This window comes from Corythoichthys intestinalis, chromosome 10 (assembly GCF_030265065.1).
Source record: "Corythoichthys intestinalis isolate RoL2023-P3 chromosome 10, ASM3026506v1, whole genome shotgun sequence".
Classification (NCBI taxonomy): Eukaryota; Metazoa; Chordata; class Actinopteri; order Syngnathiformes; family Syngnathidae; genus Corythoichthys; species Corythoichthys intestinalis.
In genome coordinates, this window is record NC_080404.1 from 51,152,161 (window position 1) to 51,167,281 (window position 15,121).

At 40.0% G+C, this 15,121-nt stretch overlaps 1 protein-coding gene across 1 annotated transcript in view; it reads left to right on the top strand.

Annotated features, from left to right (window-relative positions):
* Positions 1–15,121, top strand: part of LOC130922717 (inactive phospholipase D5-like) — a 94,588-nt gene that overhangs the window by 73,600 nt on the left and 5,867 nt on the right. Inside the window, exons 4-9 of the mRNA XM_057847677.1 lie at positions 1,110–1,218; positions 2,524–2,651; positions 8,618–8,815; positions 8,894–9,030; positions 11,734–11,899; positions 11,970–12,060. Coding sequence (XP_057703660.1) covers positions 1,110–1,218; positions 2,524–2,651; positions 8,618–8,815; positions 8,894–9,030; positions 11,734–11,899; positions 11,970–12,060 — 829 coding nt within the window. The remainder of the gene's footprint in view (positions 1–1,109; positions 1,219–2,523; positions 2,652–8,617; positions 8,816–8,893; positions 9,031–11,733; positions 11,900–11,969; positions 12,061–15,121) is intronic.

Here is a 15,121-nt window from a genome sequence, read left to right on the forward strand (position 1 = left end):
CTTGTACTAACATTTATCTTTTAAGAACTACAAGTCTTTCTATCCATGGATAGCTTTAACAGAATGTTAATAATGTTAATGCCATCTTGTTGATTTATTGTAATAATAAACAAATACAGTACTTATGTACAGTATGTTGAATGTATATATCCGTCTTGTGTCTTATCTTTCCATTCCAACAATAATAGACAGTAAAATATGGCATTTTTAGAGATGGTTTGAATTGCGATTAATTACGATTAATTAATTTTTAAGCTGTGATTAACTCGATTAAAAATTGTAATCGTTTGACAGCCCTAAAAATTACCCATGGCCAGATCTATGGTTCCCGGATAACTTCTTTCATCCTCAGAAATCTCTTCATCAGCAAGTGGGACAAGGATATCAATCTCCTCAGAGCTGCTGACTACAATTTTCTTTTTGGTTGTTTTCTTTTTCCAGTTGGTCTTTTCTTTGAAAACTTTCCCCAGCCAATTTCTGACTGGGACCATGTAGCACATGGGTCAACTGACCAGGCTTATCCAGGTGGACCGTGTGCGGTGGATGGATTAGTATCAGTTACTGAATTGTCTGAAGCGAGTAGTTCATCTACAGGTGGATCATCTGCGCGGGTGGGCCATCCAGATCGTCTGCAGTGGCAGGGTGCATCTGATTAAGTTGACAGAAAGAAAATGTACTTTTTCATCCAAAAAAAATATATTGATGGTTGCATGTTTACAAATGTGCTCCCCCACTTAGATACAAGGGGGTGTCTCACATTACCCTGTTTCACATTACCCCAGTGTCCCCTACTTGGGCAATGTCACAGACTGTGATTGTGATGGAACATTAGCCAATCAGAAACCATCAACTTCAGCAACTGGCAAAAACAAGTAATTTTCACTATAAAAAGGACAGGGAGAATAGTTTGCAACAACAATTAACTTAATGGGTAAACTAACAATTAGCCGTTTTATTACTCTTTATTGCCTGTGGCACAACACTGCCTTCTACAGGTCAGTCTTGGTACTATAACAAAATATGATAAAAGTCAGTAAGCAATGTCATGAAACAGGGACCCTATTATAGAGTCCAGTCATTTTTCACGTGCGTATGTATCCACCTGACAGGGCAGACTACTGCTGTCTAGGCTGCTGGCGTTGAAGTCCAGGAAAATCCAATTGAAGATATCCAGTGGGATCGTGGACTCGGCGGAGCTCAAGATGCTCGCCAGGCATGGTCAGCTTTCAAGTTCACAGTGTTTTCTCTTACTTTTTTCATATTCACATCTTCAGAAATCTTCTATTCATATTTCACTTTCCATAATAATAGGGACCAGCCCTTCCATGAATCATGAAAGTCTGCAAGCCCCAACGTTGATAATTGCCTATAGATTTCTCAAGATGGTGATAATGCAGTCATAGTTTAAAATATACATAGACTGTGAGCTACAACTATTTATACAGTGCCCTCCATAATTATTGGATTTATAATAATTATGTGTTTTTTAGCTTCTAATATTTTTTTTCCTAATTAATATGGGACCTTAATGGAATAAAAGAGAAAAACCCATCCTTCAATACAACTGCATTTATTCAGTGGGGGAAAAAATCCCACGTAAAGAAATAATTATTTGACATCAAATAATGTGTGTCACAATTATTAGCACCCCTGGTGTTAATACTTTGTACAACCCCCTTTTGCCAACAAAACGGCACCCAATCTTCTCCTATAATGTTTCACAAGATGGGAAAAAAAAGAAAGAGGGGTCATACCCACTGTGAAGTATGGGGGTGGGTCAGTGATGCTGTGGGGCTGTTTCGCTTCCAAAGGCCCTGGGAACCTTGCTAGGGTGCATGGCATCATGAATGCTTTGAGATACCAGGACATTTTAAATCAAAATCTGTTGCCCCCTGCCCGAAAGCTGAAGATGGGTCGTCACTGGGTCTTTCAGCAAGACAATGACCCTAAAAATATGGCCAAATCTACACAGAAATGGTTCACCAGACACAAAATCAAGCTCCTCCCATGGCCATCTCAGTCCCCAGACCTCAACCCCATTGAAAACCTGTGGGGTGAGCTGAAGAGGAGAGTACAGAGGAGAGGACCCAGGTCTCTGGATGACTTAGAGAGATTCTGTAAAGAGGAATGGCTGAAGATCCCTCTTTCTTTCTTTTCCCATCTTGTGAAACATTATAGGAGAAGATTAGGTGCTGTTTTGTTGGAAAAAGGGGGTTGTACAAAGTATTAACACCAGGGGTGCTAATAATTATGACACACATTATTTGATGTCAAATAGTTATTTCTTTATGTGGGATTTTTTCCCCACTGAATAAATGCACTTGTATTGAAGGTTGGATTTTTCTCCTTTTTTCCATTAAGGTCCCATATTATTTAGAAAATAAGATATTAGAAGCTAAAAAACACATAATTATAATAAATCCAATAATTATGGAGGGCGCTGTATGGACAACTGTGTTTTTTGCCAATTGTGGTAGAGCCCCGACTGTATTACCAACACACACTACCTTCGTATGTTTACAGGTGCTGAGGTGCACTATGTGAACATGACAGCTCTGACGAAAGGTCACCTCCACTCATCTTTCTGGGTGGTTGACAGGAGACACTTCTACATTGGCAGCGGCAGCATGGACTGGAGATCTTTGGCCACAGTATACTTAAATACTAGTCCTTCTCAAAAAATTAGCATACTGTGATAAAGTTCATTATTTTCTGTAATGTACTGATAAACATTAGACTTTCATATATTTTATATTCATTACACACAAAGTGAAGTAGTTCAAGCCTTTTATTGTTTTAATATTGATGATTTAGGCAAAAAAGTCAAGAAAAAAAAAATCCCTATCTCAAAAAATGAGCATATTTCATCCGACCGGTACAATTTTTTAAATACAAAAAAGTCAACTTTCAATTAATTATATCAGCTATGCACTCAATACTTGGTCGGAAATCCTTTTGCAGAAATGACTGCTTCAATGCAGCGTGGCATGGAGGCAATCAGCCTGTGGCACTGCTGAGGTGTTATGGAGGCCCAGGATGCCTCGATAGCGGCCTTAAGCTCATCCACAGGGTTGGGTCTGGTGTCTCTCAACTTCCTCTTCACAATATCCCACAGATTCTCTATGGGGTTCAGGTCAGGAGAGTTGTAGGCGAATTGAGCACAGTAATGCCATGGGCAGTAAACCATTTACCAGTGGTCTTGGCACTGTGAGCAGGTGCCAGGTCCTGCTGAAAAATGAAATCTTCATCTCCATAAAGCTTTTCAGCAGATGGAAGCATGAAGTGCTCCAAAATCTCCTGATAGCTAGCTGCATTGACCTTGCCCTTGATAAAACACAGTAGACCAACACAAGCAGCTGACACGGCACAACAGACCATCACTGACTGTGGGTACTTGACTTTGGCATTTTGTTTTCCCCAGTCTTCCTCCAAACTCTGGCACCTTGATTTCCGAATGACATGCAAAATTTGCTTTCATCTGAAAAAAGTACTTTGGACCACTGAGCAACAGTCCAGTGCTGCTTCTCTGTAGCCCAGGTCAGGCACTTCTGCCGCTGTTTCAGGTTCAAAAGTGGTTTGACCTGGGGAATGCGACACCTGTAGCACATTTCCAGGTTTCTGCAGGTCCCCAAGGTCTGGAATCAGCCCTTCTTCACAATCTTTCTCAGGGTGCCCTCTTCTGGTTGTGCAGCGTTTCCTGCTACACTTTTTCCTTCCCACAGACTTCCCACTGAGGTGCCTTGATACAGCACTCTGGGAACAGCCTATTCGCTCAGAAATTTCTTCTTGAGGGTGTCAATGATGGCCTTCCGGACAGCAGTCAGGTCGGCAGTCTTGCCCATGATTGCGGTTTTGAGTAATGAACCAGGCTGGGAGTTTTTAAAAGCCTCAGGAATCTTTCGCAGGGGTTTTGAGTTAATTTGTTGATTCAGATGATTAGGTTAGTAGCTTCTTTAGAGTACCTTTTCATGATATGCTAATTTTTTGATATAGGGATTCCGCTGAACCGGAAACAACAGTCTGAGCGGACCAATCACAGTCCATTTCCGCCACGTCATATGCATCGACGTGACGCTAGGGCTTGAAATTTCAATAGGAACACGTAAGGCTACGGCGCACGGTCGTAAATCGGGTATTCCTTGACGGCGCAGGTCTGACGCGGACGCATAACTCGGCCTTAAGACGGATAAGTATTATCGTCCAAAAGACTAAGACGAAAATTAAAAGGGCTGCCAAAAACAACACTGCTGTCTTGTGTTTGCCAGAGCGTGCAGTAAGGTAGCGTGAGCGAGCAGGGCATGATAAGCCCACCTAGTCAATCATAATCCCGTTTGCAACGGCGTCACTACTAGGAGTGTGCATTCTTAGGCACCCCACGATTCGATTCGATTACGATTCAGGGTGCTACGATCCGATTATTAAACGATGATCGCGGTACTGACGATGATCGCGGTTATCGCAATTATCGTGATTATCACGATTATCACGATTATCGATACATCGTACATGTTGTATTAAGTTAATACAGTAGCCAATTTATGTCCATTATTTATTTAAAATATCCTAATGGTCAACAGGAACGATGGAAACATGCTCATACAACAAAAAGCTGCCCTTAAGCTGTTTTTTTTTTTTTTTTACAAGAAAGTGCAAAAACATTAACCATTTTAAAGGGAGTAATTATTTCTCTGAACAATAGACCCTACCCACCAACGTCACAAAACCACGTGCTCGCTGTGTCGTTCCGCCCACTTGTCCGTCATTTTGTCTCTGTATTAGCATTGTTTTCAATTGATCGAGGAATTTAAAATGCATTTCATGGAAGACCCGGTGCTTTCTGATGCCGTAAACTCACTGGATGTGTTGCATAAAAGGCGTTATGTGGAAAAGCTTCGTTCTATACAGTCGCCAGATCCATATTTGATGCCCAAATCGATGTTTTTCGACCCACTGTCTTCGCCCTGTCTGCCTGACATCTGCTACGCTGATATTTACAATTATCTTGTCCACACAAAATCAGCCTATTCCCACGAAAATTTGAAAAACTTCAAGAGCTTGGAGGCTTATAAATACTTCGTTGCTGGTTGGGTGAAACAGGTCCTCGTTCGGCAGGAATCTATCTTGTGCTTGGAAAGGTGAGTTACGAAATTTTCAATTCAAAATCTTTTGTTATTGCTAACATCCACTGTCAAGTCTAATGTATTTCATGTCGTTTGTCAATGGAGTTAAGGCTTTTAATGTTTATATGGTTTAGCGATAGCACTCTCACTACATACATACGTGTATGTTGTCGGCGATTAGCCTAGCAATGATCTTAATTGTGGTTATTTGTCAGCCCCGTAGACGAGGCCAGTTTCTTTCACTTGGTACCAGCTAAATATTATTCAAAAAATAACGATGGTGGAAGAAAGGGAAGTCACAAACATCTTGAATTTGAAACTATGTCGTACTACGTCGTATGTTGTCGGCGATTAGCCTCGGAATGATCTTAATTGTAGTTATTTGTCAGCTCCGTAGACGAGGCCAGTTTCTTTCACTTGGTACCAGCTAAATATTATTCAAAAAATAACGATGGTGGAAGAAAGGGAAGTCACAAACATCTTGAATTTGAAACTATGTCGTACTACGTCGTATGTTGTCGGCGATTAGCCTCGCAATGATGTTAATTGTGGTTATTTGTCAGCCCCGTAGACGAGGCCAGTTTCTTTCACTTGGTACCAGCTAAATATTATTCAAAAAATAACAATGGTGGAAGAAAGGGAAGTCACAAACATCTTGAATTTGAAACTATGTCGTACTACGTCGTATGTTGTCGGCGATTAGCCTCGCAATGATCTTAATTGTGGTTATTTGTCAGCCCCAAACCCTCTAAGTATATCTTAAATGCATCTTACCGGATATAAAATGACTACTACATAGTCTGTGGTGATTTTTTGGTGCCCAGTTTTCACATCGAATTGCAGCCGTCCACTTCGCTCTCCTCTTTGGATCCCTCGGAATACGGTAAAACTTCAAGTCTCTCCTTCCATCTTCTCTGTTAATGCAACCAACAGCCACACATGCCTTCCCCATTTTGATTATTAATGTTAAGGAGCAGAAAAACACGCCGTAAATAGGAGAAATGTACGTTGCCGTAACAGGTTAACACTATGTTTTGACGGACAAGTGGGCGGTACCATTCAGGAGAGCGGAGTTGTGACGTCACGTGGGTAGGGTCTATACAATAACATTTACACAGGTGGAATGAATTCCACATTTTCTGGAAACAAAGTGCCTTTAGAAATAAGACTTCTTTCAACCAATATACTTTGTTTTCACAGAATTCTGTACTGTTTCGCATGTTTGTAGTATTACCGCTTTACTTAATCGTGGTTTTACACGTTCTGCATATGAAATACACGTTAGCGAATTAGCTAATTAGCTTAGCGCTCGGCGCTAACTATAAACATCTCAAAAACAACAATAAAGGCTAAACAGTAAAAGAGGGTTCGTGTACTCACCTCTTTTAGATGCACACGGGTCTTAGCAACACACTCAGGACATTTTTCAATTGAAATGCCTTAAAACTACTGCTGGACATCTAAATGACAAGGAGCATAGAACTATCTCTCTTCTCTTCTTGCACTAAAAAAAATTACTTGCGCAGAAAAGCGCGACCACCGGTTTACGCTTCTGATTCCTGCCTCTCTCATACACAACTTTATTTTCCAGTCTTTTAAAAAGGAGTAAATCTCTCTCTCAGTAACCAGCAGCATCCATCATAACATGCGGGCGCCTGTTAACGCTGCCTGGCGGCAGACGTGTCTTGGTTTTCGTTCTGCTACGAGCGGCTGCCATAAAGTCATGAGGGAAAAAACATTGTTTTTGAACCTTTCTGAATCATAATCGAATCATCACGTGTCCAATCGCGATGCATGTAATAGTCGATTTTTTGGAACTCCTCTAGTCACTACTAGAGGTGCACGATAATTATCGGTCCGATAATAGGAATTATAACGTCATCCCAATAACTCCAACAACATTATATTTTATTTGTCGGATTGGGACGTGAGCGTTTGTTTCCACTCCTGTTTTGCCAGTATGCAAAATTTTGTTAGTGTTCTAGAGGCTGTATTTTTCCTTCAATGAGTTATAAACCTTACTATGGCAATTAGCAAATGTTTGCATTTTACAGTGTTTTGTTTACAAGTTCTTGAGAGGCCTTTTGGTTATTGATAGGCTTGCTGTTCTATAATTGCCAGCAAGGCCGGCCCAGCCTATATGCAGACTATACAGCTGCTTAGGGCCCCTGACCACTAGGGGGCCCCCAATCTGGCAACCTCCTTTTACACGTTGTTAATAGAGCATTGTGAATAATGTAGCGCGCATTGCCGTTTATCTATGCAAACATCCAGTTTCTGTCATTACAATCTGGCAACCTGGGGAGTGACGTTGAACCTGCTTTGCGATGATTGGTGCTCAAATTTGCTTGGAAAATAGATGCACGAATATATCGAACAGAATTTATCCTTCTGGAGCAGGGAAACGAAAGAAGAAGAAAATCGGAGAAGAAAAGAAACAACAGATTCAAGGTAATAGAGCATGTTGTTGATGTTGTTGTGCAAGACACTCCGACCTGAACGTTGTTGTCAGCTGAGCTTGACAATATGTTGTACTGGTAATTGCCGTTAACCGCAGGGCGAAGGCCCAGAGCGAATCAAGTAAAGCCGAGCAAGTTGTCACCTGTTAGCAACGGCAAATGTACGGCTTCCGCTGATTGTAGTAAAACAAAATATTAGCATTATATGCATTTGAAATGGTGGACCAAAAATGTGGGCGCCTTGGCATTATTTTGCTTAGGGCCCCCAAATGGCCTGGGCCGGCCCTGATTGCCAGGTTAAGAAAGTTGTTTCATGGACCAAGACGACAAAAGTCTCCTCTCCTGTGGCACTAAATGTTTTATCTGCTGACAAAGCACAATACATGTTGGGTCTATGTTTGTTTTAGATCAGTGCTCATTGTTCAGGGAAACACATCGTCAATGATATTGACTGATTGATTGTGATTGACTCAAATTATATTTATTCGAAAAAATTAATATGGGCACTTTTTTTTAAGTCAAAACTGTTCTTGTCTTTGTTTTGTTCCTTATAATAATGTTCATGTCATCATAAAAATTGTGGTTTGGTCAAAGGCAAATCTATGCTGAATCAACCAAGAGTATTTTTGACCTTCATGTGTTCAAAAACTCAAAATTATATATATATATTATCTGTTATCGATATCGGTGTCAAAAAAATGGATATCGTGCACCCCTAGTCCCTACCCCCTTCACTCTTTCCTCCTACCGCTCTGCTCTCTCCCATGCAGCCGATATGTGACAAAATCAGACAACTCGCGCTTCATTCAACCAAATTGTAGTAACGCCCCTCTTCACATCCTCAGTAACAGTAACGGCGTTGCAAAGATGGGAAAGTAATTAATTAGATAAGTCACTACTGAAAAAAACACCGTTAGAAACGCCGTTATACTCTAACACCGTTATAAACAACACTGCCAAAAAACAAAACCGTGAACCGCAGATATGATCATACACACGGAAGCATAGACTGTATGTGATTGTGTGTGTCCTCACCAGAGAAAGGAGCTGGGTGTGTTGGTGTACAACTGCAGCTGTCTAGCTCTGGACCTCCATAGGGTGTTCAACATCTACTGGGGGCTTCAGTACAAGGATTTCATCCCTTCCTTCTGGTCCAAACGTCTTTTTGCCTTCTTTAACAAAGACTCACCTCTGAAACTCACCATAAACAGCTCCAAGGCCCAAGCATATATCTCTGTCAGTAAAAATGGCAGATGAGACCGAGGATGAAATAGACAATGACTTTAACACCATTTCCCTTTGTTCTGTCCACAGACCTCCCCGGATGTTTTCATTCCCAAAGACCGTAGCAGTGACCTTGAAGCCATTTCGCAAGTCATAAAGGATGCCCGTCACTTTGTATACATCTCCATCACAGACTACTTGCCCCTGCTCAACACTAGTGCTTACAGGTCAGCGCAGTCATATCTGATACTCACAAAATCAGATATCCAGTCTTGTGAAAAAATTAGGATACCCCATTAAATATTCAGTTCTTTATTAAGAAATGTTCACATCTTGTTTTTGTTAGGTTTTGTGTTGTTTTTTTCCTAGTGTGACTTGTCCCTGTGATTACCCATTGATTTCACCTGTCGTCCCTGCACATAGTGAGTCCTCCTGTATTACCCAGCTGTTCCTCGTTGTCTCGTTACCCCTTGTCTGCATGTGTGTGTATATAAGCACCCAGTTTCTTTTCAGTCCTTGTTGCGTCATTGTCAATGTCAGTGTCTATGTCTGTGCCAAAGTCAAGACCTGTCCAAGCCCTCGTGTACCAGTCCCTCCGTTTAAGTAAGTTTTGGTTTGAACATTGCCTTTTTGATCCCCAGTCCTTCTGGTTGTACTTTGTGCTTTTGGTTAGTTGTTATTAAAACGTGTTTTGAGTTCTCTGCCACCTGCCTTGCTGCTTTTTGTTTCCCAGCAATTGGGTCCACACCACCTGCCTTCCCGCGTTTCCCTGACAGTTTTTCTTTATCTCTGAAAAAAGAAAGTGATTTAATTCCAGTTAAACAAGAAAAATCAACAGCGGTTTTTACACATTAAACCAAATATATCAACAAAAATGCATATTCTAACTGAGGAAAAAGTTAGGACACCCTACCACCTAATATCTAGTGTTACCCCCTTTGGCTGAAATAACTTCATTGAGACGTTTTTTTTGTAGCCATCTACCAGTCTTTGACATCGGTCTGAAGAAAGTTTGCCCCACTCCTCAACGCAGAATACTTTCAGCTGTGGCATGTTTGAGGGGTTTCTTGCATGTACAGCCCGTTTCAAGTCACCTAACAGCATCTTAATGGGATTAAGATCTGGGCTTTGACTCGGCCATTCCAGGACTCTCCATTTCTTCCTTTTCAGCCAGTCTTTGGTGGATTTACTGGTATGTTTTGGGTCATTGTCATGTTGCAGGGTCCATATCGCTTCAGCTTTAATTATTTCACAGATAATCTCACATGTTCCTCAACAACCCTTTTTTACAAAATAGAATTCATGGTGGATTATATTGTGGATTGTGAGCTGGCCAGGTCCTGGTTTGGCAAAGCATCCCCAAACCATGACACTTCCACCTCCATGCTTCACAGTTGGTATGAGGTTCTTTTCCTGGAATGCTTGATTAGGTTTACGCCAAAAATGTCCTCTGTTCTTGGTGTCCAAATAATTCAATTTTAGATTCATCTGTCCAAAGAACATTATTCCAGATGTCCTGATCTTTGTCTACATTAACTCTGGCAAACTTCAGTCTGGCCTTCATGTTCTCCTTGGAGAGGAAAGGTTTCCTCCTTGCACACCTCCCATGAAGATTAAACTTGTGAAGTCTTTTTCTGATTGTAGAGGCATGCACTTTCACATCAACAGTAGCAAGAGCCTGCTGTAGGCCCTGTGTTGATATTTTAGGGTTTTTGGAGACTTCTTTTAGCGTCTTGCTGTCTGCTCTTGGGGTGAACTTGCTTGGACGGCCAGATCTGGGCATGTTGGCAGTTGTTTTGAATGTCCTCCACTTGTAGACTATTTTCCGGACAGTGGAATGGTTGATTTTATATTATTTTGAGATCTTTTGAAATCCCTTACCAGACTCATAAACGTCTTCAATCTTCTTTCTGAAGGCTTCAGATAGCTCCTTTGATCTCACCACTGTGTTTTCTCTCACTACAACAGTCAGGAGCACATCAAATTAAATGTGAGGTTTAAATAAGGCAAGCCTCCTTCAAAACACTGTGTAATGATGTTCTAATCATGTGCACCTGATGTGATACCCCTGTGTGTGATTTTAGCCATTTTAAGTGGGATTGACTGTGTGGGTGTCCTAGAGGAAATTGCATTTATTTAAAATAACATTTTACAAGTTTAATTTTTTTTTTTAAATTCAGTTTTAATTGTTTAGTTCTATTACCGTATTGGCCCGAATATAAGACAGTGTTTTTTGCATTGAAATAACACAGAAAAAGAGTTAAAAAGAAGGGTCGTCTTATATTCGCGGCCTATATATTATACCCATTCACGACGCTAGATGGCACCAGATATAATTGAAGCGATGTTCTGTCATGATAGAGCTCAGCTACTCTCAAGTTTACCCGGTTTGCATTATTTTATTGCAATGTTTTTCCTTATTCAGATTTGTTTCAAGACTACAGTTACAGTTAGACTTCACTTTGATGGTTAATACAGTTATTGCAATTTTTTTGTTTTATCACAATAGATTGGTTTATTTACATTTCAAAAACCAGAAGCCATTCATTTACAAATGTGATTGAACTTTAATTTACATATTTAAATGTTCAGATATTACGATTTGAATGAGGCAAAATAATATGCATTTTCTCTCAAATATATTGTTATAATTATTTGTTTCCGATGTACTGTAATTATTTTCTGTATAAAAATTAATTTGGTGTTCAAAAAGTCGTTTTTCAAACTTGAGTCTTGAAAAAGAGGGGGTCGTCTTATGAGGGCAGTCTTACATTCGGGCCAATACGGTACTTGAATCTCTCAAGATTGTTAAAATTGATATTAAATATCTATATGGCCAAATATGTTAGAAAACACACAAGCTTCCACAAAGTGTCCTAGTTTTTTCACATGACTGTACATAAATACTCTGCTGGTGTCCATGGTCCAAGGTACTGGTCTCGTATCGATGGTTTTATCCGGGAGGCTCTGATCCTGAGGAGGGTACGCGTGCGTCTGCTGATAAGTTGCTGGGAAGACACTCATCCGCTGACTTTCAACTTTGTTTGGTCTCTGAGGAGTCTGTGTATGGAGCAGACCAACTGCTCCTTGGAAGCTGTGAGTAAAATGCTGACATATTCCGAAAATTTCCATTATGAAAGATGCATTTGTGTGTGTATCCATGCAGAAGTTCTTTAATCCCAGAGTGCAGAGGGATGGCAGTCTTCAAGAAATAAACCACAACAGGTTCATGGTGACAGATAGAGACATTTATTTAGGTACGTGCAATGACTATTGTATTGTAACCAAAGATTCATTTTAATTTACAACATTTTAACACTTACGAACTTATGTTTGATGGTTTAATTCAAACTTTTATGGACACTTCATCATTTGATTAACTTAATGCACTCTGCTACAGAACAGTGTTTTTTAACCTTTTCTGAGTCACGGCACGTTTTTACGTTGGAAAAAATCTAGCTAAAAATGTTCCAAAATGGCTTTCTGTTCAGTATATTTCATTATATTATAATTTCTTAATAGTTATACTTACTCAGTGTCATTTTGATGAAACGTGAAACATAATGGAGTAGTTTTTGTCTCATCCCCGGTGAAAGTAAATCCGAACGAAACATAGCTTTCACTCTATTGGTTTATTTGAGCTCTCTGTCTTTGCTTTTATTATTTTTTATTTTTTTTACCACGACTCATCCTACGGCCTTCATTTGGGAACCTTGTCCACGGCTCAGTTTGGATTTCGAAGTAGTCCTTTTTAAAAATATATCCATGATTGCCACCACAGACTTCCGAGTGCGTCGCAAGGATCGTTTCTCGGTCGCGTGCGGGCAAGGGCAGGAATTGCTAGTGTTGCGTTAAAGAACTGCTCAGAATTTTAGCCATCAGCCAGTATGCAGTCCGCGACAATGTACATAATTTGATTAGACTTGTCAAGGCAAGGCAAGGCAAGGCAAATTTATTTATATATAGCACAATTCAACACAAGGCAATTCAAAGTGCTTTACATCACATGAAGCTCATAAAAATCACATTAAAATCAATAGAACGTAAAAACAAAGACAATCGAAATAGGAAATAAAATTATACATAAAAATCGCATTTAATCACGAATACAAAAATAAATAAATAAAACAAATACTACTACTACTGCTAATAATTGAAATCAGCAATGGAGATAAGCACAAGAGGAATGGAAAGCAAATAGACTGACATATATAGACAGTTATGGATATGCAGTGTTAAACAAAAGCGTTTTCAGCCCCGATGTAAAGGACCTAACAGTTTGAGCATACTTCAGACCTTCAGGTAACTTGTTCCAGAGGTGAGGAGCATAACAACTAAATGCTACCTCACCCTGCTTGGTTCTTGTTCTTGGAACATACAGGAGACTGGTTCCAGACGACCTTAGGGGTCTAGATGTTTCATAGGAATCTAACAAATCAAGCATGTATTTTGTTCCAAGGCCTTTAAGTGTTTTGTAGACGAGCAGTAGTATTTTATAGTCTATCCTTTGACTCACTGGAAGCCAGTGTAACGATTTCAAAAGCGGTGTAATGTGGTCCAGTTTCCTTGTATTTGTGAGGACTCTGGCTGCAGCATTCTGTACTACCTGCAGCTTCCTGACTGATTTTTTATCAAGACCTGTCAATATCGACCTCCTCAATATCGATACACACGAAAGTATCCATTTTATCCATACGACCCTCAATCCTCCCCCTATGTTTTATTCCAACACATTGTCGTGGACAGCAAGGTGGCTGATGGCTAGAAATCTGAGCAGTTCTTGAACGTGACACAAGCAATAACTCACTCGCCTGCACTTACTCCTTCCTTCCAACTGCAACTCCACCCCACAACTTCCACGTGCTGTTAACAAGGCTGAGTATGCTGGCTTGTTCACAGAGACTCCAGAGTTCTTGTTGTACTGATGTTTACTGCAGTCTTGCTTTTAACCTCGGACACACTGTAGAACTGGTGATACAACAAAATGATGTACACTTGAATAAACGCACCTATGCAAAAATACAAAATGCAAACGAAAATGTGCATACCACTTCAGCCTGCTACTGAACAAGCAGGGAAGTCGACTTATTAAGCTTATTTTTAGCTTACTTTCAGCGATTTGGCTGAGCTCGAGCTGCTTTTGCTACACTGTTGCTGCATTGGACTCCACTTCCTTTGTTGAAAACAGGAAGCAACCTGATTGGACATGTGCTCACTGTAATTAAACTTATGAATTTCACCATTTTGATTTAAAACAAACAAATTATTATTAACAATATGCTACCATAGACTTGTTGGCGTGGCCGTCAAAGCTGACCGAGTGGAATCACAAAGAGCTTTTTTGGTTAAAAATTCTTGTGAATAAATGCTTAAATCCCTGAATTATTTATAAATATGAACATAAAAAATTCTCGATTCTTGGTTAAAAGCAAAAAAAATGTGCAATTAGCATTTATTTTACGCAAATTTGTCAAAGTACGAGGCTAGTCTGTCAGTCAATGTGGCGGCCGTAATATGTAAACAGAGCTTTTCCGGTGAAAATTTTTGTGAATAAATGCTTAAATCCCTGAATTCTTTATAGATATGGGCGTGAACAGTCTCGATTCTTGGTTAAAAGCAAAAAAACTGCACAGTTAGCATTTATTTTACGTAAATATGTTGAAGAATGATGCTAGTCTGTTAGACAATGTGGCGGCAGCCTTACAACAAAGAGCTTTTTACGTTGAAAATTCTTGTGAAAAAACGAAAAATATAATAATTACCTTGAATCCTTGAACAAATCACTCCTGAGACAATCCTTCCTGTTTGTATGCGGTACAGCTTTCGTACTTTTTCAACATAAATCCAGCGTTGTATTGCTGCATTTGTTGCTGCGACCGACTGCGAATAACTGAAGCGGATTGTGGCATACTTGAAGGCGTGGCGCTGTGAAGGTCGAATCTGACCCGTCAATATCATTATGAAGTCTATTATACTACCAAAACTTGCACAATGACAACAGGAAAACAAAAATAATGCTAAAAAATAATAATAAGTTGCGCATCTTGTAAGAAATTCAATTCAATTTAACGATACAACATCTCCGCTTATTGCCGGGAAAAAAATTGCAGGGAAACCCGGCTCCCTAAATGTATCATTAACATAGTGACATGGTGAGCACAGCCGAAGAGCGTGCATGCTCTCTACAGGCTATTATTGTTGCCTGTAAGCTACAGGCAACAATAAGTCCGCAATTAATTAAAAAGACCTGAGACAAAAAATCAGGATCTGAGGATTGATGCGTATATTTCACTTGAATATACCTTCCAAATCTCATTC